The 27,203-nt window shown below is 37.6% G+C and overlaps 1 protein-coding gene across 5 annotated transcripts; it reads right to left on the bottom strand.

The window, feature by feature from the left end:
• Nucleotides 1-394: 394 nt before the first annotated feature.
• On the bottom strand, nt 395-24,916 carry LOC122560969 (deleted in malignant brain tumors 1 protein-like). Of its 5 annotated transcripts, none has more exons than XM_043712213.1 (7): nt 23,216-23,282; nt 23,108-23,134; nt 9,314-9,467; nt 7,131-7,330; nt 2,463-2,613; nt 1,095-1,303; nt 395-578 (listed from the first exon to the last, which is right to left on the bottom strand). In XM_043712213.1, the coding sequence occupies exons 3-6, from the start codon at nt 9,334-9,336 to the stop codon at nt 1,099-1,101; spliced, it is 579 nt and encodes a 192-aa protein (XP_043568148.1). In that variant the 5' UTR covers nt 9,337-9,467; nt 23,108-23,134; nt 23,216-23,282; the 3' UTR covers nt 395-578; nt 1,095-1,098. The 5 variants fall into 5 exon arrangements, with proteins under 5 accessions (XP_043568148.1, XP_043568146.1, XP_043568150.1 ...); XM_043712211.1 differs by adding an exon at nt 16,287-16,313 and having other exon boundaries at nt 23,108-23,280; XM_043712215.1 differs by lacking the exons at nt 23,108-23,134; nt 23,216-23,282 and adding an exon at nt 24,828-24,916.
• Between the last annotated feature and the right edge of the window lie 2,287 nt (nt 24,917-27,203).

Raw genomic sequence — 27,203 nt, 5'->3', positions numbered from 1 at the left:
TGTTTTACTGGTAAAAGTAAAAAGCAATTTCAAAACAGAAATTTTCTTGCATTTCAAGGTCATTCATGATTCAACAATTAATTTCAAACATTGTCTTTTGTTCCACTGAACCACTGTGGCAATATCAGGGGCACTGCACATTTGTAAATTATTTTTATTCATTTCAACAGAATGACAGTAGCATTCATAAAGCACATCAGAAGCATACAGTTTTAAACATCCCAAATTTTAACTATAATCATTAAACATTTTGACTTACTATCAAGGTGTACATATGAAATAAAATTGTTACGTGATTAGTAAACAAAGTTTTAAATTTAATCATTTTGTAATTGTTTGCATTAACCACTCCACAGACAAGAATCAAAGAGCAGAATTTCATATATTCTGTTCTGTTGATTGTTTTGCTGAGAATTATGCCTCATAGCTATTGATAAGAATATCCTCTCTGAAGTTTCATGTCTAGGTCTAGTTTCGTGATGACTAATAAATGAATGAAGCCACTGCATCAAAGATAAGGAAATGGATAATCAAAATTAATAGTTATCTTCTAAGTTGTGTGTGTTTTTTTGCCAGTTCTGCAAGATAAAGAATTATATGTTAAAATGATTTGATAACTATTTTGAGTTTTCAGCTATTTAATTCCAATATAATACTATCCAATATAGTAATGATGCCAATTTCTAATAATATCAAATAATTACATACTACATGTTTAGCAGGTGAGAGTTATAGTGCAATAAAACACAAATCAATATTGCACACACTGCAAATTTGTGTTTTCAGTTTGCTCCACTTCTTTAGAACGTAGAAATTAAACAGGTGTACTTCTGAGGAATTAATGCAAGATGCCAAAGTAAAATATGAACAAATGGTGAATAAAGCATTAATTCAGCATTTGCAATCAGTGGAAAGTGAAACAAAAGGGAATATTTGGCAAATATGTCCAAAATGTATTAAAGTTCACTTAAAACTGGATTTAAACATAGTGAATGAAAACCTTGGTTGGTTCATAATGAGGCTTTGAATCTAGTCCCACCTGTTAAACCATTTTCCTTCTGTTCTAAGTTGAACTGTATTGAAGTTTAACTTACTGTTTTACATTGGCAGAGAATAGTAATTTGCGGTAAAGCCGTAATCAGTTCCAAAATGATCAGCTTTAAAATAAATTGTCACGTTATTGGATGATGATATAAATGATAGTTCTGATCCACTGCATCTTTTTGCGATCAGGGGGGAGCTTTTTGAAGGCCCATCAAAAATCATAATATAATCAGTTTTGCAACCTGATGAATCTTCCAGCCTGTGGAGGGAATGATCATATATTCAAAATATATTTCAAAGTATTCCTTTTGTGTATTCCATGTGATGCATTTTTTTCATAAATGATGTTACACATATACATGCAAATACAAATACTATGAAGGGACATTGGATATTCACCTACAATATAAAGTTCAAGAAATACAAATTTCCTGTGCATGAACACATAGGAATTTAGTTCATCAACTTAGTAAATCTCAGCAGGTCTGCCAGCAACTGTGGAGAGAAAGCAGAGTTAATGCTTTGGGTCCAGTGGCTCTTCTTCTGAACAGACCTTTCTGCCAGACCTGCAATTTCTGCAATTTTTCCAGCAATTTCTGATTTTATTTATGATTTCCAGCATTCATGGTTCTTTGGATTTTTTTTTTTCAGTTTTCGAAACAAGTGGAGAAATATCACTTCCTCACAACATAAGGATTCCAAAAATTGTGCTAACACTAAGGATCCAAAACATCAAATAAAAAAGCTTCAACATTCACCACACAAGAATACTAAAAACATCAAAGTGACTATATTTATTCTTCCTTTTATACCAGACCCCTGCCACACTTTAAACTTTATACCTATATTCATGTGTGTTTTTTGTTGCAATTTATTATTTTACTCAGTGTTAGCAACTAATAAAATTCTTCCTTCTTTCTCTCTCTCTCAAGAAAACCTTGCAATCCACTCATTCTGATCCAGGGAACTATATTCTAATTGATGTGTAATATAGCTGTGTGCTAAAAAGAATTAAAATCTTTGTTGCTGTCCACTGAGGGGGATTGATTAAAGAAAATGATTCACCCCTCCTCAGCTGGTCATAACAAGAGATTTCTTTCTTTACTTGGATAACATTAACATTCCATATGGACTAAGTTTTTGACTTGAATAACACTGAGATGTTGAATTGTTTTTTAGCTGATAGGAACCAGTGAGAAACTGAATTGGCTTAAAGGATTTCATCTGTTATAGCACTTGAGCGGTGTGTTTCCCTTCCTGAAAATTTGACATTATACATAGTGTTCTTATTGTGTTAAGGGCTTTGATTTAAATGTATTCTCCTGGAGTACTGACACTTATTAACTGAAACCAAAAGAAATTGTTACTGACACTTCTAACATTAACTACAATTAAAATGTGCAAATTGATTCACTTACCTAATTTCACTGAAATCCAACCTTATTCTTTGATTATTGTGCACATGTATAAGCCAAATGCATTCCACATTATTTTCATATTGGAGTGGATAACTGGGGCTGGAAAAAGATCCATTCTCAGCCATTAAAAGCCCTCCACACTCCACTCCAGCTAGGAACAACAATACAGATAGTTCACTTAGAATAATTTCACTTCCATACTTTGCCCAAGGATGTTAATTCTCACCACAAAAATCATATTCTTATACCTCACTGAACTCGCTGGTATTCTTATCTATGATTTCACAATGTATGCTGAGACCCTGTGTTGGACAATGTAACATACTTTTCTAACGTTCATGCATTTGCAAGCTCTGCTGAGTCCATTGTGTGTAGATAATTGTATTATTGTTTTAAGAGCTGGATATAGTAATGTGCTAGGGACTAGAATGAAACCACATGATCAACTGAGAAAAATGTGATGTAACAATGAGCACCTTTTTGAAGATTGAAGGAAATTATAGCCAGTTCTGTAAGCATGATGGGACATGAAGCCAATTCTGTGGAAAGCTAGTTAAGAACATAACTTGTAAAACTGAATGATCTTCATAGTGGTGCTTAATAACACCACTAAGGTTATAAGGAAAGGGACAGGACGGAAATAAAGCCATAATGAGAACAATGCTTCACAGGGTTGTTGAGAACATGAAAGGAAAATTTGCAGGCTGGTAAAGCTTTGTTCATTTACAAGGATATGTGATGTAAATAGTAAAATAGTCAACAACTGCACTGTAAAATATTATAATGAATTAGAGTCAGAGTCATAGCGATGTACAGCACGGAAACAGACCTTCAGTCCAACTCATCCATGCCAACCAGATATCCTAACCTAATCTTGTTCCATTTGACAGCACATGTGAGAATTCGGAATATAAATTGTCATGCTGACTGTTTCAGTGAGAAATCTTGGTGAACTTCATACCAAGTGAAACTCCAGCGTATGCTTGACTAAACTCTTCATTCCTGAAGAAGGGCTTATGCCCGAAACATCGATTCTCCTGTTCCTTGGATGCTGCCTGACCTGCTGCGCTTTTCCAGCAACACATTTTCAGCTCTAAACTCTTTAGCCCAAGATTTGAAGTAGCTGCTTTAAACCACTACAACAGTATTAGAATTGAAAATGGTAAGAAATATTATGTTAAATATTGTGTATGTTGCCTGAGAGGGTGGTGGAGGCTGGTATTGTCAAAATGTTTACAAGGCATGGAATGAGCACTTTAAATGCCAGGGCATAGTAGGCATTGGACCAAGTGCAGGTAAATGGGATTACTGTAGTTTGGAGTTTGTTGGCCAACATAATGAGCCAAAGGGCCTGTTTCCATGCTATAGGACTGTATGAAGTTATGAGAAATTTATTAAATGGGAAATGATAAAGGAATTGTGACAGGAAGAGATTAAAGTACAAATTTAATAGTAAATCAACAGATACGGCAAGAGGTTACAAAAATAATAAAATGCATGTAGCATTCAAAACAAAATAGATGAGCTGATAGCACAAGTATAAATAACTAAATTCAATCTGACAGCCAATACAGAAACATGGACGCAGCATGACATTAATTGGGAATTGAATATTGAAGGGTATAGGAAATTTAGGAAGTATAGGAAGCAATGATAAGGCAGAGGGTTAGAATTGCTAATTAGTCATGGTATTAGCACAGTAGATATACCTTAAATTTAGGAAACCATGGTATAGAAGCAGTTTAGGCAGAAATGAGAAGTAATAAAGGCAAGATGTCATCTGTGGGAGTGATATGCAGGTATCATAATAGTAACCACATAGTAGGGTGGAGTATAAAGGCAAAACTAATGGAGCTTGTCAGAAATATATGGTAATGATCATGGGGGATTTTATAGACTGTATACACTGGAAAAATCAGGAGACTTAATATAACTGAGAAAAGAAGTTCATTGAATATTGTTTTGGGATAGTTTCTTAGAGTAGCATATTCTGAAGCCAACCAAAGAGAAGACTATACTAGATCTCCTATGTGTAATGAGATACAATAAATAAATTACCTGATAGTGAAGGCACTCTAACATAGCCGAGATGGTAATATAATTAAAGTTTACATTTAGTTTGAGGGAGAGAGGAGTGAGACAAAGATTAGTATTTTAAAATTAACTAAGAGAAATTATGAGAGCATGAAAACAGAGCTGATTAAAGTTAAGGAACAAGTCAATAAAGATGAAGTGGTTGATATTTAAAGGAATATTACAGAATACATATCTGCTGACATTCAGAAGACTAAGGCGTGACTTGGTTGAAACAAGCAAGATCCTGAATGGTCTTAAAAGTGTTGACGTGAAAAAGATGCTTCCTCTTATGGGAAAACCTAGAACAGAGGCTCGGTATTTAGGAATAAGAGCTGACCATTTAAGACAGAGATGAGGAGCTTTTGATTTTCTCACAGAGGGTCATGAGTCTTTGAAATTCTCTTCTCAAAAAGGAGGTGGAAAATGAATCATTGAATATGCTAAGGCAGAGATGGAGAGTTTCTTGATAAGAAGGGATGCAAAAGGATATTGTAAGTAAGGAGGAGAAATGTGACGTGATCTTACTGAATGGCAGAACAGGTTTAAGGGGTTGAGTAGCATGTGTCTGCTCCATGTTCATATGTGCACATGCCATGTGCAGTCTAGCCAAAGCATGCTCAGGTTAGGATGTATACAAAGTTATAGCCTGAACTATTAAATCAACCTCTTTCAGACTGTCAAGTGAATTGAATCTCAACCTGTGTTACTACCAAATACACAAGGATTTTGAAAATCAGGACAGGAAGCCTGGTTGATTTTTGTCGTTTAGCCCAATGATTCTCTTTGAGAATGGTTATATTCTCCTAGGGGCATGATTCAACAAGCATGAGTTAGCTTCTAGCACTTGATTCATTATTTGAGTATGCCCACACCGTAAGTAATTTTGAAGGTCACACCTTACAGCTAAACCTATACCCTGGAATGAGATTACTGTGGAGAAATGATAGATGTTGCCATTCTCACACCTTCTCCCAAATGCTCTCAGCTGATTTTGCCAGAAACAAAGAGGATCCAAGATATCCATATAAGTTGACAGCAGCATCACTATGGAGCCAGGAGGTAGGCCCCAAGAGCTACCTCAGATACTAAAAAAACTGAACCCACACTGTTGGCATTTTTCTGCACTACACTCTTAGTCAATTGAGCTAACTAGCCTATGTATTCTTTTTGTGATAGTTTGACAGAACTGGACTGGCCCTTTCAGTGAACAGTTCAGAGTCAACCATGTTGATATGGACCTGAAGCCCCATATGGACCAGACTCTGTGAGGATAATATGTTTCCTTCCTTACAGACAAGGCAATCCATATGATTGGCATTTATCCATCACCTTAAATATTCAGTCCCTCCACCAATGCACACAGTGGTAGCAGCACGTGTCATATACGAGATACACTGAGCAACTCACCAATGCTCCTTCAAAAGCATATTCCAAATGTAGAAACTTTACAAACTAAAAGGCCAGGGGAATGAATGGAAACAATAACTGTTCCCCTCAAAGCCATACATTATTCTGATATGCAACTTCCTTCATGAAATCAATATGGGTGTTTTTATACCAGATGGAAAACAGTGGTAGAAGATTACAGATCCTCAGCTCCTTCTCAAGGGTAATTACATTGGCCAACAAATGCTGGTCTTGCCAGCGATACTCAGTAAAGTTCGTAGACACTTCTAATAATACTCTCCCTTATAAGTTTCAGATTTATTTAAAACTGAGTTCAAATTCACAAAGTGCCATGTTGAGTTCTTACTCACATCTCTAACTTCTTATCTGAACCTTAGGGATTACTAGGTAACTAGCATAACCAAGACACCACCATACATTGAACTAGAGTAGAAATTAGGATCTCATTTAGTCATTGAACTAGGCAGACAGAAGTTTTTTTTAATATAAATGAAAACAGCAGCCTTCTTTATATAATGTCATTTTAGAATTAGCATTAGAATCAAGGTTATTGTCACATGTACTCAAGTGCAGGATACATGGGCACAGTAAAAAGTGACAAAGTCACCATTTCCAGTGCCAGCTTAGGTACAAAAAAATGACTAGACACAAAATCTTAAGTATAAGTTAGAAAAATAAAGAAAAAGTAAATAATTTCAGCATTCTGGTTGTTCTAAATCAGGGAGTCCATGCTGGGCTTTCTCAAGCCCAGGAGTCTGCCCTGGACTACACTTCAAGGTTGGAAGTCTGCATTTGGCTTCCTCAAAGTCTTTTACTGAGCTTTGTAGCGATCGGCAATGATAGAACAAGGATTAGGAGCAGAAAATAAAAAACATGCAGAGCAGTGGCAGTGGAAACTTGATTCAAAAGATCACCCATCTGTTTTTTTCGAAGAAGGATCTGGGAAGTAAATGTTCCCCGAAGTTTACAGGAAGAAAAAAAGTGAACTTCATTTTTAATAATTTCTTCACTTAACTTACAAGTTAAATATTTGGTAATTAAATTGAACTTACTTGAAAAATACTTGATGGAAGTCTTTTCCTTAATACTTTATAGCTCTTTGAAACTAGTCATCCATTATGAATCATTTCCCTTCCATGCTAATCTAAGTTGCATTGAGCAAGATGCAAAATATACCAGTCTTACCTGGCATGGAGATATAATATGCAGCAAAGCCCCGTCTCGCAATGCTGAATGCAGATTGAAAATGAACAGTCATTCTGTTGAATGATGATGTAAATATAGCGTCAGCTTTTCGACATGTTCTTCCAAGCAAAGCATCATTTATTGAAGGTCCGTCATAAATCTCAATATAATCAAGTTTGCAATTCATTGCAGTTATCACACTGTAGACAGAATGATGACAGATTGAAAATGTATTTGGAATTAATTTTTCATTATTAGAATTTTTCATAAACCCTTGCAAGTCATTCAAACATCATTAAGAGATGTGGAGGTGCCAGTGTTGGACTGGGGTGGACAAAGTTAAAAATCACACAACATCAGGTTATAGTCCAACAGGTTTACTTGGAAGTACGAGCTTTTGGAGCGCTGTTCCTTCATTAGGTAGCTGTGGCGCAGGATCATATGGCACAAAATTTGTAGCAAAAGATTACAGTGTCATGCAACTGAAACAAAATATTGAACAAACCTACATTGCTGTTAAGTCTTTCATTTTTTAGAATGGCTTGCAGGTTTTGGTTCATTAATATGTAAATCCCAGAACTTTTTTTTAGTCACATTCTCGAGATAATTTAAGGTTTTATAAAAAAAGGTGACATCTCAGTTCAGACAATGCATTAAAGGTGTGAGATTAGAGTCTGTCTGTATCCCAATCTTGTGTCAGACTGGTTCTATTTCCAAAGTAGGAATTTATAAAATGTTACATGGTTGACTGCCTACATTGACTGCCTGCAGGTTGTGTGCTTTTTGAGCAAAAATAGAATGTATCTGCAAATACAATTCTGCAAATGCAAATTCACACTATAGACTTATATCTGTGTGTGCGTGCATGTGAGAGGGAGAGAGAGTGTGTTTGTGTATGAGTGTGATTTTGAGTGCACATGAGAGTGTGTGTTTGCGTGTGTGTATGCTTGGTAGAGTGTGTAAATTTGGAAAATCTGCCACTTTACCATAAGATATCATGACAGGACTTGCAAGCAGTTATCTATAAACCCACCATTATGTCCCTCTGAAAAATATGAAAGCAGAAAGACTGTGGACATTATCTCAAGTGCTGATTTGATGTATAGCTGATTTGACTTTACATTATTAAACAGAAGCTGATAACTACTTTTCTTCTTATTCATCTCTAGCTAGGGGTTATCTCGCTGAGCATGAGTCAATATCTGTCCTTCCCTGCCTCATTTAAGAAGTCTCAACACTGTATTGATTAATTTTCCAAATTTAACTAACACTGAGTTGTTGAGCTAGCATTTTGCTAGTTAGGTGAACTGAGTGACAACTGGATAGCAAAATGTTCATGTAGTGCATCATACAGATGAATGGCTTTCAATTCTGAAAATTTAACATAACATGCCAGTGACAAAACCAAAGATATAAAACATCTTTTTGTGGAGAAGACTTCAGTTTGAAAATGCACAACTGGATGAGCATTTAATTGAATTGATGACATTTAATTGAATACATCATAGAACAGAATCATAGAATCTCTATTCAGCCCATCCAGTTCACACTGACCCTCTGAAGAGCATCCCACCCAGACCTACCACACATACACACCAAATCATATCCCTGTACTCTGCGTTCCCTATGCCACCTAGCCTGCACATCCCTGGACAATATGGGCAATTTTGCATGCTCAATCCACCTAACCTGCACATCTTTGGACTGTGGGAGGAAACCTGAGCACCTGGAGAAAATGCACGCAAAAACAGGTAGAACATGCATGGTGGCTCAGTGGTTAGCACTGCTGCCGCATTGTGCCAGGGACCTAGGTTCAGTTCCAGCCTTGGGTGACTGTCTGTGTGGAGTTTGCACATTCTCCCTGTGTCTGCTCCAGTTAGGTGAACTGACCATGCCAAATTGTCCATAGTGTCCAGGGATGTGTCAGTTAGGTGCATTAATCAGGAGTAAATATAGGGTAGGGGAATGGGTCTGGGTGGGTTACTCTTTGGAGGGTCAGTGTGGACTTGTTGGGCCAAAGGGACTGTTTCCACACTGTAGGGACTCTAATTCCACACAGACACTTGCCCAAGGGTGGAATTGAACCTGGGTCCCAGTGTTGTGAGGCAGCTGTGCTAAATTTGACAATAGATACTTTTGGACTTATACATAAATAAAATTTGTAAGTTGACACTGTTACTTACTTAATGTCAGTGAAATTCAACATTATTTTTTGATTATTGCCCACATGTATGTACCAGGTGCATTGTGCATTATTTGGATAATTTTCTGGGTAATTGGGGCTGGTAAAATGTCCACTGTCACCTCTCAGAATCCCTCCACATGATGCTTCTCCATCTATTAACAATGAAGAAATGAGTGACAATTAAACTCTGCTTTTTCTTCTCTTTCAATAATTTTGCTGCTTTCTTTCTGCTAAGGATTTACAGTTGAGCTTTGACATCTCTCCCCTATGGCATATATAGTGGAAAAAAGGCATTTAATCAAGCAGGAGGAGAATGCCATATTTCTGCTTCCACCCTGACAAGCTCTTGGTGGAAAGGTCGATGGACGGCCATGTATGAGTTATTGAGTAATTATATGATACATTCAATCACCTCTAAGTGATGCCTACTATCACCGAAGAAATTGTGAAAACAAATTGACAAATAAGTGGACACTGATTGTATTCAAGTCCCAATTAGAATGTTTCTTCAATCAGTTTATAATAGAGGTTTTCACAGGCTAAGATTATTCCCAAAAGTCAGCTTCACTTTCGGTAATTTCCAATTTGAATGATGAGGAGGATGTAGCTACTGCAGGCAGGGGGCAATGAAAGCCATTCCATCTGTTCCCTCATTTACTCACACAAAAAGCAACAAGCTAAATTTTGGATGCAACGGGTGTATATTTTGGATAGATTTTTGACACTAATGGTAGAACTGAATGGTATTGGGATGGTTCACAAAATGGCAGTTTCTGGGTTTCTCGCTTCTATTCCCAGTTCTGGGATTTTTCACAGGGATAGGAAAGGAGTCATGTTGGTTATGTAATTGCAGGGAACTCAATGCTTCCAACATGCTGGCAGGAATAGGACATTATTTCCATCTGCAATTTTTCAATGAAGGAGCCAGCATGTTGGCAAAGCCTCCTATTAAGAGCATACGTGAATCTAGGTGAGCTATGCCATAGAGGTGAGAACCACATCACAGGTAATATTTTAATGCATATCTCATCTAATCCTTTGCAATCTCTGCTGTGGAGTGGGCTGTATATTTTAGGTGGTGAACGTCAACATTTATGGTTTTGCATCATAATTTCATTGGGGCATGAAAGCATATTATCGAGTAATGTCAAATACAGTATTAGTCACATTTCTCAGAGATCCATTAAAGATACATGGAGAGAAGGGGAATGGAAATTCCATTATGCCTTCCAACTGGACTGGTGCAGAAATCAGGAAGCCATTATTTCAGTGCCTTTTGCTGAGGAGTGCCCACTAACGTAGGAAATTGACTGATCATGAACAGCTTTGTCCCACTTTCCCGGGAGATCTGATGCAGAGTCTCCAATTTCTCCAACTGCAGAAGCTAAGAAATAAGTGAGCCACAGATGTAACAGTGAAATAATGGGTGAACATGTCTAATGAGAATAAGTATTATGGAATTCTTTGGAACTTTTATTTGCGACGGTTGTTTGGAACTTGTTAATCATACAGATTAAGTCACAAACCTTGCATTCTCATATACATTTTATTGAACGAGAGAAGCAATTTATCACACATACTGTCCGTCAATGGCTTTGGGTAATAATATGCTGTAAGTCATGACTTGTTCCATCATTATCACATGTAAATAAAATGGTCATGCTACTCGATGATGAACTAAATATGCTGTTTGATGAAGTACATTCTTTTTTGAAATCAAAGGAGAATATATTGAAGGCCTATTAAATATAGCAGTAAAATCTTTTGAGCAACTTGTTGAAAATTCTATGCTGTGGAGAGAATGATCATAGATTGTAACGTATTCTGTAGTGAAACATTTTTCATTATCAAATTGCTTCATAAAAATATATTGGAATATTTTATTGTCTACAATTGCCCAATTCTGACTGGTTTCTCTCTATTTCTAAACTTTTTAAAAATGGTTTCCTAATCATCTTAAATTTTTTTTCAATTTTATAACATTTGTTTTCAAATTGGTTCTAAAGGAATTTCCACTCCTCTTAAGAAGAGCAAAGCTGGAAAAAACTGTAACTTTTCTGCCAATTACATGAGGGGATCTGTGGAAAATTAATTTCAAACCAACTATTCCTTCTTTCCCCATGAAAATGTGACTCAAGTATCAATTAATCAGGAAGATAGATTGGAGTTTTATGATGACGTCTCATTCATATTTATGATGTTATGCTGAGGTGGATAAAGTCAGAAGTCACATGAGAGCAGATTAAAGTCCAACAGGTTTATTTGAAAGCACAAGCTTCCAGAGCACTGCTCCTTCGTCGGGTGAAGTGATGTCTAACTTTGATATTTATGACTTGATTTTAGAGGATTAGAGAGAGATTGAAATTTGTTTATCTTTCTATCCATCCGAAAACTATATGGTTGCAGAGATCAGTAGTTTGAGTAATACAAAATTTGAATGCTGATTAATTATACCCAGCCTTTTCTGATGGAAAGAAGTTGAGTTATGCTCAACCAATGAGTAAACACTGGCCAAAGGAGAACTGACCACATGCATCTCTCAGGTGCATTTTTCCTTGAAATTTAGTCAAATGCAGATCTCAGTGATGGTTCCTTTTCACTGACAAGCCAGAGACAATGGGGAGAGCTTCAATTTAATAGCCGAAGACAATTGGTGCCTCATAAGTGAATTCATCAAAATTAGTTATTTTTCAATGGATACCTCTGACATAATCTAAGGTTAACATTTGTAAGTGGATATATTATCACTTACTAAGGTTAGTGAAATTCACACTTATTCTTTTGTTATTGTCTTTTTATATGTATTAGAAGCATTCTGCATTATTTGGATAATTAGGACTGGTAAATGATCCATTATTCTAACAAGGTACATTCTGCAATCTCCTTGATCTAATAACAATGAAAAAAGACATTTTAAAAATCTGCTTTTCTCTCTATTCAAACAATTTCACCTCTCCTGAGGATTTTCATTTATGTAATTTTAAAGGTTATTCTTGTACCACATGCAACTATCAGAAAATCCCTACACTGTGGAAACTGGCCATTAGGCCCAACAGGTCCACACCAACCCACCGAAGAGTAACCCACCCAGAATCATTCCTCTATATTTACCCCTAACCTACACATCCCTGAACATTATGGGCAATTTAGCATAGCCAATTCACCTAACCTGCACATTGTGGGAAGAAACTGGAGAACCTGGAGTAAATCCATGCAGACACGGCGAGATAAATAGACAGTTGCCCAAGCCTGGAATCAAATCCAAGTCCCAGTTACTGTGAGGCAGCAGTGCTTACCACTGAGCCACCGTGTTGACATCATTACATACACATCAAGTGCTGATATATCCGGGTGTTTTGGGTCTTCAATACAGGTACTGAAGGACATAGGGGGCCAACCAAGTCTGCTATGCCAATCAATAGAATCATGGCTAATCTTGGGCATCAATCTAATTTTCCCATTGGTTAATTCCATGAGAGATCAGTGATTGAACTAATCCAGCTTTAAAACAAAATTCAACAATGGAGCATCCACAATGCTTTTGGGCAGATAACTGCAGAGATTCACAACCCTTCTTATTTCTTCTTATCTCAGTCCTGAATAATTGTCCCATCATCCTGAGACTGTGGGAGTCCTTGTCTTTTTCATTCCATGACGAGCAGAAACTATTTCTCAGCATTTAGACTCACAGAATCAGAGAGACGTACAGCATGGAAACAGACCCTTCAGTCGAACCCGTCCATGCCGACCAGATATCCCAACCCAATCAAGTCTCACCTCCAGCACCCGGCCCATATCCCTCCAAACCTTTCCTATACATATACCCATCCAGATGCCTTTTAAATGTTACATTTGTATTAGCCTCCACCACTTCCTCCAGGTAAAAACAAGGACTGCAGATGCTGGAAACCAGGTAGTCACGGAGGGAATGATCTTTGCAGAAAGTGGAAATGGTTGGAAAGGGAAATATATCCCTGGTGGTGGGGTCCGTTTGGAGGTGGCGGAAATGTCGTTGGATGATGTGGTTTATGCGAAGGTTGATAGGGTGCAAGGTGAGCACCAGGGGGGTTCTGTCCTTGTTACGGTTGGAGGGGTGGAGTTTGAGGGCGGAGGTGCAAGATGTGGACGAGATGCATTGGAGGGCATCTTTAACCACGAAGGAAGGGAAATTGCAATCTCTAAAGAAGGAGGCCATCTGGTGTGTTCCCTTTATGACTACCTGGTCAGGTCCACGCCCCCCAACAACCCACCCTCCCTTCCTGGCACCCTCCCCTGCCACCGCAGGAATTGCAAAACCTGCGCCCACATTTCCCCCCTCACCTCCTTCCAAGGCCCGAAAGGAGCCTTCCACATTCATCAAAGTTTTACCTGCACATCCACCAATATCATTTATTGTATCCGTTGCTCCTGATGTGGTCTCCTGTACATTGGGAAGACTGGACGTCTCCTAGCAGAGCGCTTTAGGGAACATCTCCGGGACATCCGCATCAATCAACCCCACCGCCCTGTGGCCCAACATTTCAACTCCCCCTCCCACTCTGCTGAGGACATGCAGGTCCTGGGCCTCCTCCGTATTCTTGTAGAGAGAGGAGGAAAACTTGCAAGGATGCCTGCCTTGAAGAAGTTTTCCTCCTCTCTCTACAAGAATACTCTATGCTACTCTCTCCCCACCCCCACCACCCTCTCATTTATCTCTTCACTCTGCAGGTACCCCACCTCTATTCCTGATGAAGGGCTTTTGCCCGAAATGTCAATTTTCCTGCTCCTCGGATGGTGCCTGACCTGCTGTGCTTTTCCAGCATCACACTAATCTAGACTCCACCACTTCCTCTGGCAGCTCATTCCATACATGCACCACTCTCTGCATGAAAATGTTGCTCCTTAGGTCTCTTTTATATCTTTCCCCTCTCACCCTGAACCTATGCCCTCTAGTTCTCGACTCTCCCATCCCAGGGAAAAGACTTTGTCTAATTATCCTTTCCATGCCCCTCACGATTTTATAAACCTGTATGAGGTCACCCTTCAGCCTCTGACGCTCCAGGGAAAACAGCCCAATCTGCTCGGCCTCTCCCTACAGTTCAAATCCTCCAATCCTGGCAACATTCTTGTAAATCTTTTCTGAACCCTTTCAAGTTTCGCAAATTCTTCTGCAAGGAAGGAGACCAGAATTACACACAATATTCCAAAAGTGGCCTAACCAATGTCCTGTACACTCACAATATGACCTTCCAACTCCTGTACTCAATACTCTGACCAATAAGGGAAAGCATACCAAACACTTCTTCACTATCCCATCTACCTGCAACCCTACTTTCAAGGAGCTATGTACCTGCACTCCAAGGTCTCTTTGTTCAGCAACACTCCCTGGGATCTTACCATTAAGTGTTTAAGTCCTGCTAAGATTTGCTTTCCCAAAATGCAGCATTTATCTGAATTAAACTCCATCTGCCACTCCTCAGCCCATTGGTCCATCTGATCAAGATCCTGTTGTAATCTGAGGTAACCTTCTTCGCTGTCCACTATACCTCCAATTTTGGTGTCATTTACCCTATCAAGCCCCATCAGAATTTCATTGAGATTGCTTCTCATCATTCTAATTTCTGGAGAAGGGTCAGTGAATTCAACATGCTGTTTTTCTCTCCACAGGTGCTCCCATACATGCTGAGATTCTCTAGCAATTTCTGTTTGAAGAAATTAACTTTAATGAAAACCTGTTGAAAAATCTGTGCTGTAGCTTGGAAACACCTTTTGGTTTTGTAACATATTTAGAAAATCTGAGTAGGTAAGACAGCAGAACAAGGGACTGGTTCTGTTACTTTCTCCGGGGCAGCCACTCAACGGACAGTTTAGCTAAGTTAGTTTTGTTAACAGGAAACTCACAGATGTATTCTATTTGATTAGTACACTAGAAAGAATGAAAACCGCAGCAACAATGTCATATAAATATTTTGAAAACCTTCTAGGACCAGGAATGAGAGTGTTTTTGGTTCTGGAATATTAAAATGATAGTGTGAATAAATTGAGGCAGAGATGGAAATAATTATAGTGCATCTACCACAGAGAGATTAGGTGGTGAAGAACTGTTATAAAATTTAGATAGGATATAACGCCACCTTCCAGAGATGTTTCAGAGTTACGTAACCAAATGGCTGAAATATAAATTATTATGTAATGATAAATGAGAGAAAACATTGTCAGCTCTATCTTTTATTGATATAGAAAGTATTTCACCGATCAATCAAAAGTCTATCAATTTAACTCTGGAAGTTTTGATCAAATATGGGAGAAAGTTAAACTTATTCTGGAAAACCACATCATTGGACCAAATCAAAGTATGTGGTGTTCTCAACAAGCTTAATGGACTCACTGAGTGATCTTTAAAATTCTCATTTATTGTGTCTGAGCAGAAGGATTACATTCAGTCCACTGGGCCTTTTTGTGGTGCAGTGGCACTGTCCCTATCCCTGGACCAGGGAGGCCTGCGTTCAAGTCCCACCTGCTCCAGAAGTGTTTAATAATGGCTCTGAACAGATTGGAAAAAATGTTACATTCAGAACATTAGTTGCTGAATGTAACCTAAATATTGTTCTCATCCCTTAAAGAAAATGTTTTTGCAGTGACCGAAGGAAGAATTTTAGTACTAACGCAGATGATTTATTTTTAACTTAGAATATATTTAAATAATATAAAAAGTCCCAGATAAGAATAAATTAACAGTCCCAAAATTCCAAACCATCCAAGTTCATCCATTCTCTTTGATTTGCTAACAAAGGATATTACAACAGATGTTGCAAAACAGAAATAAAAACAAGTGCAGAAGACACATAGCAAGTTCAGCACAGTCTGTGGTGAGATACACAGAGTTATTAATTCTGATCAAGGTTATTACTGTTAATGGAGTAAATTTACATTTTTCAATATTGTTGCTTTATTTTTTGTCTGCATTTGAATAAGAGAATCAGTTGCTTTACCTGATCTTGATTCTGGTCTCCAATTCACTGAAAATATTAAAGTATAAATGAACATTCAGAAATAATAAACAAGTAAGGATAATGCTCTGCATATTACATGATTAACTGCCATGACAAAATCTTTCAACTGAGTACATCTTGGAGCAACACACCTCTCCAAGATATTGCTCCTTCAGCACAAGAACATAAAGATAATAGAAAGAGAAACAAGAGTAGACCACATAGCCCATTGAGCTTGCTGGGTCATTCAGTACAATCATGGCTGATCTTGACCTTCAACTTCACTTTGCAATGTGCTCTCCACATCCCATGATTCCTTCAGGAAACAAAGAGTTGACTACTCCGCTTAAATGTTTCAACAATGGAGCATCCATAATCTTTTGGCTAGACAGTTGCAAAGATTCATGCAGTTTGGGTAAAGTAAATTCTCCTCATCCCTGATCTAAATGATCAACACATTATTCTGAGACCATACCCCTTTAGATCCTGTGGAGATAACTCAACATCTGTCCTTTCAAGGGCTTTCACAAACTTTTCTGTTCTTTTGAGACTGCTTTTCTTTTTTTCTAAACAATCACAGTTGATTCAGTCTCTCATCATATGTAACATCCTCAACTGAATGACAAATTGAGTGAATCTTAACTGTATCATCATCAACGCAAGCATATCCATGCTTAACATCGAAATCAAAACTGCACTCAATGTTCCAGATGTGATTTCACAAATGCATTGTGCAATTGTTACAAGATTTTCTATTGCAGTATCCAATCATTCTTGCAATAAAGGCCAACATTCTGCATTTATTATATGAGCACATCTAATTCTATTTGATAATCAACATTTAGAGATTAAGTACCTTCGAAAAAATATTCTATTGTCTGACCTAAGTGAATAACCGACTGCTTCCCATGCTGTATGATGTATTATGCTGCTCACGTGCTTAAAATGTCTATACCTGCTAGAGGCTTCTCAATGTACCCCAGTCACAATGCCTGTTAAGGTCTATTTGTTGATCTAACATTGCACTGTCAGATTAGATACATTACTCTCTGTCTATTCGTATAAGTTATTAATATAGATTGTGAACAGCTGAAGTCCCAGCATTGATTTCCTACACTCTATTGGTCAAACTGTAGATTGACATTACCTTGCTTATATCCACTCTCTGCACCTTGTCCATTAATCAGTCCTCTATCGAGGCAAATGTATTACCCTCAACTTCATGGCTCATTTTTTGCCTTTGAAACATTTAGAACATAGAACATAGAAAAATACAGCGCAGTACAGGCCCTTTGGCCCTCGATGTTGCGCCGATCCAAGCCCACCTAACCTACACTAGCCCACTATCCTCCATATGCCTACCCAATGCCCGTTTAAATGTCCATAAAGAGGGAGAAGATCACACAGGTGCCATTTGTGACACTGAGCCAGATTGTGTTTGGTAACTGGCAGAAACAGAAATTTGATTGGAAGGATTCAAACATTGAGATCTGAGAAAGGTGTACACTGATTGTGGGGAGTAGTACATTGAAGGATTTTGAAGAGTAAAAGGAAACTGAAGATAAGAACATAAGGACAGGAATGTGGGATTTAGCCACTGAGTCTGCCATGGCTGATCTCATCTCAACCTCAACTCCACTTGCATGCCCATTCTCCAAACCCCTTTAACCCATTATGAATTACAAATCTGCCTGTTATAGAGTACAGCACGAAAACAGACCCTTTGGTCCAACTCGTCTCAAACTTACTCAGTTTCTTGGAGTTCACTGCACTCTAGAACATAGAAATATACAGCGCAGTACAGGCCCTTTGGCCCTCGATGTTGCGCTGATCCAAGCCCACCTAACCTACACTAGCCCACTTTCCTCCATATGCCTATCCAATGCCCGCTTAAATGCCCATAATGAGGGAGAGTCCACCACTGCTACTGGCAGGGCATTCCATGAACTCACGACTCGCTGAGTAAAGAACCTACCCCGAACATCTGTCCTATACCTACCCCCCTTAATTTAAAGCTATGCCCCCTTGTAATAGCTGACTCCATACGTTTGAACCTTTGCCATCAACTTCTACCCTCTGTCTTCTTCCAGCCAGCCAATTCCTAATCCAAACCTCCAACTCACCCTCAATGCCATACCTCCGTATTTTTTGCAGTAGCCTACCATGGGGAACCTTATCAAACGCCTTACTAAAATCCATATACACCACATCTACCGCTTTACCCTCGTCCACCTCCTTAGTCATCTTCTCAAAGAATTCAATAAGGTTTGTGAGGCACGACCATTTGTATGCCATTTTACTGTCTGGGAGTAAAGCAGATTAGCTCACTGGCAAGCTACCCGACTATCTCAAAGGGCCTTAAAAAGATTCCATTGAATGCAAAAAAAAAAGATTTAAGACTTGATACCTCGAACATTTTAGGACTGGATTAAACAAGTTTTGTTTTTGTTCCTTGCGATTAGGAATGCACGTGATGAGTGCAATTCACCCAATCAAGCTAACCTATAGTCTTGAAGAACAGGGGTCTGTTAGCTTATGTTAATTATGGCCCAGAAAGAAGAAATTACTGTTTTGGATCATGTCCCCAAGTGTCAAGAAAGGATTGTGAGAACCTTACACTGTAATCCAGAAACATCAAATGATTTCCTAACAACACGTGAAAAGTTGAACAGATAAGACACCAGAAACTTGATATTTTTGGATGATGCATAAAGTCCTAGTTCTGTTAGTTTTGTTATGGGAAAAGGCACTGAAGATTTGATTCAGGGAACCTTTTTATGGGATTAGAAGGGTCACAGATGGAAGCTGCATAAGTAGTGCCCCAGACAGAAGTACCTATCAGCAAAAGGAGCAGATAAAAATCAATACTTACAAGTACCACACTTTATTCTAAAAAAATGCTTTTGTATTTGTATGAACAAATCTTCCCCAATTTGAAAAAATTAAAATGCTGCATTTGCCAACAGTCTCAAGTGTTCAATCAATACAACTTATTGCTTCCCCATTGTCCATGATTTGCTAAAATTCTGCAGATGCAGGAAATTTGCAAACAAGAACAGTAAAAGCTGAAAATACTCAAAAGGTTTTGTTAATTCAAGTCAATAAAGTTAAAAATTCAGGTTAAAAATTCCTGCTGATTCAGAAAAAAAATACATTCTTTTCTTATATTATGTTCATCTCTCTCTCTCTCTCATTCACACACACACACATACTGGTTTAAAAATAAATCATGTGTCTTGAAATACTGACAAATTAATAATCAAATCATTTCATTCACACAGGTGAAAATTGACATGCCTCTAATTCAAATTCCAAAATCTGAAATAACTGATATTAATGAATGCATATGAATCACACACTTCACAACACACAGAAGAATGGAATGTAGTTGCTTTACTTGGTCTTGATCCTGGTTTGCAATCTACTGAAAAGTTTAAAGAAGTCTAAATGAATATTCAGAAATATTATTGGTTGATAAAAAGAAAATGTGCATTCAACATTCTGCACCTACATACACTGATAGAGTTGACTCACATATTTCAAAAAAATTAATCTTGGCCTCTTGGGTGTAACTGGTAGGCCCAAATTTGTAAGCATCTCATCACACATCAACCCCCTGAGCTGAGGTACAACTCGTGAACATTTACTGGATTGCCCCAAAAGCAAGTATATCATTCATTAAATGTGGAGATCAAAACTACTCACAGCAATTCAGATGTAGTCTCACCAAAAATCTGTGTAATTGTAGCAAGAATCTTTAGTCCCTGTCCTCCACTCATGTTGGAATGAACGCCAGTATACCATTTGCCTTCCTACTTGCATATGATACCCACATATTGAGATGGAGCATTCTTTGAATGACCATTTTCATGTCTAATTGAGCGTCAACATTTATGAGATTCACCCCATTTAAAATATATTCTGATTAAGACCTAAATGAATAAGCTATCACTTCCCACACTGTGCTGCATCTATGACACGTTTTCCACTCATTACATGCCCACATCTCTTTGCAGCCTCTCTATGGAGTTTTGCTTTTGGCTTAGCTTTGTATAATCATAAAACATAGCCACAGTATACTGACTTTCTCCATCTAAGTCATTAATATATATTGCAAATATTTTTGGCTCAAGTCCACTGGTTATAGGTTGCTAACTTAAATTACCCCCCTTATTCCAATTCTCTGCATTTTATTAGCCAGCCAATCCTCCATCCATGCTAGTATATCACTTTCAGAACCATGGGCTCCTATTTTGTTAAGTAGCTAAATAAGTGGCGTCTTATTGAATGCCTTAGGAAAATCCAACTATTACATGCACTGGTATTTTGTAAATGTTGCAAAACTTGTTAATATTGGTTGTTATTTGCCTGATGATTTTTTTTCTGAGTAGGGTACTAATTTTGCAGCTTACAACCGTCATAATAAAGTCCACTAAATTGGGGACTCAGTTGCTCCCACAAAAGGGATAATGGAACTAGCGAGTTATCCCTAGGTTGAAAAATTCAGATTTCTGGTATTTTCCTGCTTGGCTTCTCCTGCCTCAAATAAAAGCTCAGTTGTGCTTTCAACAGTCTTTTTTGAAAGGTGTGCAAGGAATTCAAAGAATTAATTTTTTTCTTTAATAAATCCAAGGGGCTTACATATGTCAAGGCCCTATACTTGTTCAAAGGGATGAAAACCATTGACTCATCAGATGCCTCTCTAATAACATATAATAAAAATGAAATTCCTTTATCAAAGTGTACAATGTTACATTTTGCACAGCTCAATGTACATCATATTGTTCAATCTATTGAAATCTCTAAATCTTGATGTAGGTTTGCTTGTTGAGCTGGAAGTTTTGTTTTCAGACATTTCATCACCATGCTAGGTAACATCTTCAATGAACCTCCGAATGAAGCACTGGTGGTGTAGCCCACTTTCTATTTATATGTTTGAGTTTCCATGGCTTGGTGATATCATTTCCTGTGGTGACATCATTTGCTATTGTGTTCACAATTCGCTCTGATGACTCCTGCAGGGTGCTCGAGAACCGACGGATGGCAACTCAGGAGACTTTAAACTGCAGGAAATGATATCACCAACCCAAGGAAACTCAAACATGTAAGTAGAAAGCGGGCTACCCCACCAGTGCTTCATTTGGCGGCTCACTGAAGATGTTACCTAGTATGGTGATGAAACATCTGAAAACAAACCTTCCAGCTCAGCGAGCAAACCTACATCCAGAACCTCAACATGAGCTACAAATCGTCTCAAAGCTCACTAATCTCTAAATCTATTTGCACCTCCCTCTGTCCTTCCCACTGCTTAGTATAGTTTCAACAGCAAATGTAGACACATTAATCTCTGTCTCTTTAGTTAATTACAGAAAAATCAAGGCCTACAAAATATAAATTGCATTTTTGGAATATGCATCCAATCTTCAATGATATGTCACTGAAATCTTACACTGTATCCCATACATATCTTACAGTTTTCAAACAAATAATGAAAATTCGAGCAGCCAGGACAGCAGAACCTCTCTCAGTTCAGCCAGGAAGAAGGTGCTAGTTGTTTCATTGGGGGTGACACTGAAGGTTTGGTTTACGGAACTTAATTATGTTACCAGGAGAGCTCACAGTATTAAACTAGGTTATTAGAATGCAGACAGAATTCTAAACTAAACGTTCTCTTGCAAATTGAAAGTGGCTCCATTCAACAATGGATACCTGAGAACAATCAATCCAAACTAAGTTCACCATTCTCCATGGTTTGCTAAAATAAGATAAAAACACTGCAGATACAGGAAACTCACAACAAGGTCAAAAAACTCTGAAAATACTTAGCAACCACACTGTAGTGACAATAACAAAGTAAATCATTCAGATCCGGATCATGGCTGTTGATTCTGAAAAATTCCATTGTTCAATAATAATTCATTAGGCTCTTTAATAAACAATGTGCTGTGATTCCAGTTGATATTACTACCTGCAAGTCGGATACCAGACTACAACCTGCTTTGATTGACCATAATTTTGATTTTTACAGTTGAACATACTGGTCTTTCACTGAAAGACAATGATGCAATGTTGCTGATACGCTTTCAGCAATGAGACAGAGGTTTATTATGCAAAACAAATGAAGATAAATAGAACAAACCAAACTATTTACATCTAACAAAATTTGAAATGTTTCACAAAATAAATTAAACTACAATCCCCATCTATCCAAATTCAATCAGTACATAAACAGTAGAAAGAGTTTCATTCTCTATCACATCTCTAGATTTGACTAATTTGTGTCTTGAGAGCTTGATAGTTTTTTGATGGTTTAGTCACAAAATGAGCTTAGATATTTTCAGCTTCAAGCAACCCCTTCTGGGTTTCACCCAAATATTCTTGGTTTGGAACTGTCAAACCCACTTCCTAACTGTTCCATACTAATGCTTTTCTTGGTGAAAAATTGTTTCTTACCTTGAACTTCAACACGACTTTTGCAAACTCAAAACTGAAGCGTTCCCAGCTATGAGTTTTTATCCTATGCAATAAAAAAATCAATTCCCAATTCTTCTGAAACAAAAGCAATCTCATGTTTTTCATTGGTTACTCTGTTTAATTGTAAAACTGTCACAAGGCTAATAAATTCACAACTTCATTTCAAGGACTCTCTCTCATACTAGTATTTAAAAAACGGTTTTAGAAATCATGACAAGTCAGTCATTAAATCACCTCATATAAACCGATGAAAAGCCACAGTTCACACTCCAAACTCTTTTCATTAATGATGTTAATAACTCACATTCCTTCACATCAAGCATGAGACAGGAATACAATTGCCTTACCTGATCCTATTTCTGGTTTTGAGTTCACTGAAAATATTAAAGGAGCAGAAATGAATATGCATAAATAGTATTAGTTGACAGTAAATAAACATTGACAGCCTTCGGCACCTAATTACAGAGATATGATTAAGTCACATAATCAAATATTTTCAGTCTCGGATGACTTGGTTGCAATACACCTCTCCCAGATATTGCTCCTTCAGCTCAGGAACAGACGAAAGAGCAGACCACATGGCCCATTATGTTCTGTTGTTGATGATGATCATGGCTGATTTTGAGCTTCAACTTTTTCCTCCCAATCCCCATATCCCATGATCCCAGATCAAAATCCTGTCCATCTGGGTTTAAAGATGTTCAACAGTGGAAAGTCCAAATCCCTTTTGATAGTGAATTACAAAGATTCACATTGTTTGAATGAAACAAATTCTCCTCATCTCAGTCCTAACTGATTGTTCAATTATCTTGAGACTGTCACCATGTATTTTAAATTACACAGTTAGTGCAATGATTTGTCAGTATCTATCAGATTAAGACACTTCTGAGTCTTACCAATTTCAATGAGGTCAACTCTCATTCTCTTGAGAGTTGAGAAGATAAAACAAATTACTTAGCCTCTTATCATAGGTCAAAACCCTCACCTGACGGACCAATTTATCGAACCTCTGCAATATTGCCCCCAGTACAAATATATACTTCCTTTAATTTGCAGACCAAATGACACACAAAATTCCAGATGTGGTCTCAGCAAATTCTGTACAATTGTAGTAAGAGATCTTCATTTCTGTCCTCCAATCCTCTTGTAATATAAACCAATATTTCATTCACCTTCCTAATTGCAGGATGTATCTGCTTTTAAATTGCTGTAATGCTTGTACAAACAAACCCAAGTTTATATGAATATCAACAGTTACCAGTTTCACACTTTATAAGAAGCTTTTCAGTTTTCGATATTGAGCCTAAAGTGAGTAACAGGACTTCCAAAAATTGCACACAATCTGAATCATGTTGCACACTCATCTGAGACACCTCTGACATTATCTGAGTCACCTCTCTTTTTTTCTTCCCACAGCTCAGTTTTCCATCTCACACTTCATCATCAGCAAACTTAGATAAATCCTCTCCATATGCTCATCTAGGTGGTTAGATATTTTCTAAACAATTGGTGCAGAGATGTTATTACACTGTTACAATGCTGCCCCTTTAGCAACGTTATGTTGCCCTTGGTCTTTTTTCAAGATGGGTTGTAAAGGCAGAGGTGCTCATTTGTCTGGAAATAGTTACTTTGAACAATGGAGGGGAGTGGCCAGTTCAGGTTTTTTTCTAGTTTGGTTTAGTTTTTTAGCAAAGTCGGAAAACTGCTGGTAGCAGAGAAGCAGCTACAGTGAAAATAGGTTCCACGTTTGAACAGAGGTCTTGCTTGTACTTTCTCCCTGATAATTCCAGCCTGTAGGAACCTGTGTTTGAATTTACCTTTTGCCAAGGGGTGTATTTATGGGATGTTGCAGGGATTGGAACAGCTTCGTTAAGTTGCGGTATCGTGTCGGTTGTGTTATGAAATAAGTTGTTATTTTAAATTCTGTCTTTGTTTGTTCATGTTTCACCTGCAATGTTGAAATAAGTTCTGTTTTGTTTAAAGCTGAGTGGTTGACCAGCTGTATCACTCCTGGAATATTCACTTTATATCTACCTAAAAGAAAATTAAAGTTAGGGTCTGGGTTACCTTCTTAAAATGTTTTGAGAGGTTCTGGCCTGGTCCAAATACACTTGCCAGAGCAGGTAGGACTGGATCCCTAGCCTCCTGTCTCAGAAATAGGGACACTACCACTGTCACCTAGGATGCCCCAATCTGTCCATCTAATTCACTGATATAGATTGTAAACAGCTGAGACCCAAGCACTGATTCCTGTGGCAGTCTGCAAGTCACAGCCTGCTCGTTTGAAATTACCTGATTTATGCTCCCTCTATTTCTTAACCATTGACCACTCCTCCATCTATCCTGCTGTCTTAACCCCAAGTCTATGAATCCTTATTTGCCTAGGAACCTTTCAGTTACATACTTACTGAATACAGAGCCTGGGAGTAAAGCAGATCAGCTCATCTACAATCTCAAGGGACCTTAGAAAGATTGTATCAAAAAGTAAAATAAAAGATTAAGGTTTAACGCCTGGAATATCCTGTGGATTTAAGATAAAGGCATTTCAGTTTTGTTATGTGCCTTTAGTGATTGACCAAATGAATCTTTGGTTTCACTCTCTTCAAGCTAGTCTACAGTTGTGATGTATGGTGAGCACTTAAGTCAATTGAAGAAATATCAAGGCCTACAAAAATGAATTACATTTTGGGAATATATATCCAACCTTCAAGATAAACCTTACTGTATCCATACAAATCTTACAGTTTCAAAATAAATATGTAAAATTGAGCTGTTAAGACGGCAGAACCTCTCTCAGTTTGCCCAGGGAGAAGTTGTTGGCTTTTCACCGTGGAGATGACACTGAAGGTGCAGTTTAGTGAATTTAATTATTTTACCAGGAGAATTTACAGAATTAAACTATGTTATTAGAAACCAGATAGAATTCTGGTTCCCTTTCAAAGTAAATGTTCCCTTTCGAATTAAAATGGCTTCATTCGGCAACATTCCCAGATGTCAAAACAATCCAAACTAAGTTCACCCCTTTTTCCTGGCTTTTTAAAATAAGAGCAAAACACTGCAGATGCAGGAAACCTATAATAAGAACAGAAATTCTAAAAAAACTAAGCAACGATGGCAGTACCGATAGCAACAGTAACAAAGTTTATGATTCATATCAGAATTAATGTTGTTGAATCTAAAAAACGTCATATTACAACAATAATTTCTGAAACTCTTGAATAAACATGTGTTATGATTTACTGGGCAATTCAGGTCCTAGTCTGCAATCTGGCTGAGAGTTTAACATGCTGGTCTTTGTCTGAAAGATGAGGATTCAATGATGCTGGTATGCTTTCAGCTATAAAATATGAATTTATTATGCAAAAGAAAAGACAAATGAACTAAACCAAACTGTTTACATCTAACAAAATTTGAAAGGTTTCAAAACACATAGTAAATTACAATCCCATCTTTGCAAACTCAATCACTTTATAGTCCATAAACACCAGGGAGATTTGCCTTCAGTGTCACATCTGTAAGTTTGTCTGAATTTATTCTTGGGAGTTTCATAGCTTCTTTCTTGTTTAGCCACACAAGTGAGCTTAGATATTCTCGGCTTCAAGTAATCCCTTCTGTGTTCTCCCTAAATACTAGTCTAGAACTGTCAAATGAGACCCTTGCAATGAGGTAACCTGTTCCTAGATGCTGTATACTAAGTGTTTTCTCTGGGCAAAATTGTTTCTTATATTGAACTTCAACCAGGACTTTTCCAAACTGATTATTGAGATATCCCAGCTATGGGCTTTCCTGTTGTAAAAAAAAATCAAATCAAATAAATTCTTTAGAACAAAAACAATTGAACGTTTTTCAGTAATTACTCTGTCTAATTGTAAAACTGTCACAATGAAAACATACTCCCAGTTCCACTCAAGTGATTCTCTCCCATACTAGCATTAAAAGAAAATCAAGGCTTTAGAAATACTGACAAGCTAGTCATTAAATCCCCTCATACACAAGGATGAATAACAACAGGCCATTAGTTCATAACCGAAACTCTTTTAATTAATGATGCTATTAAGTCACACATCTTCTCATCAAGCACAATTGCCTTACCTGATTCTATTTCTAGTTTTGAGTCCACTGAAAATATTAAAGGAACAGAAATGAATATTCAGAAATAGTATTAGTATTCATCATTAATAAACAAATAATGACAGCCTTCTGCACTTATATGCACTGATATAACTAAACATAATCAAACATTTTCAGTATTAGTATCAAATGACTTGGTTGCAATACACCTCTCCAAGATATTGCTCTTTCAGTTCAAAATCAGAAGGAAGAGGTGCAAGAGTAGTCCACATGGCCCTTTATGTTCTGTTGTTCATGGCTGATTTTGAGTTTCAAATCTTTTCGGCCCATTCCCCACATTCCCTGATACCAGACCAAAAACCTGTCCATCTG

Source organism: Chiloscyllium plagiosum, chromosome 22 (assembly GCF_004010195.1).
Source record: "Chiloscyllium plagiosum isolate BGI_BamShark_2017 chromosome 22, ASM401019v2, whole genome shotgun sequence".
Classification (NCBI taxonomy): Eukaryota; Metazoa; Chordata; class Chondrichthyes; order Orectolobiformes; family Hemiscylliidae; genus Chiloscyllium; species Chiloscyllium plagiosum.
Note: the sequence above shows the minus strand (reverse complement) of the source record. Positions and strands in the feature narration are given on the sequence as shown.

What these genes read in the sequence shown, in the direction of transcription:
- LOC122560969 (XM_043712210.1), bottom strand. Translation starts at nt 23,199, where the DNA reads ATGTTTATTTACTGTCAACTAATACTATTTATGCATATTCATTTCTGC. An exon ending in AAAACCAGAAATAGGATCAG is followed by an intron (nt 7,331 to 23,107) that starts GTAAGGCAATTG and finishes TTCTGTCTACAG; the next exon opens with TGTGATAACTGCAATGAATT. An exon ending in TTGGATTTCAGTGAAATTAG is followed by an intron (nt 1,304 to 2,462) that starts GTAAGTGAATCA and finishes TTCCCTCCACAG; the next exon opens with GCTGGAAGATTCATCAGGTT.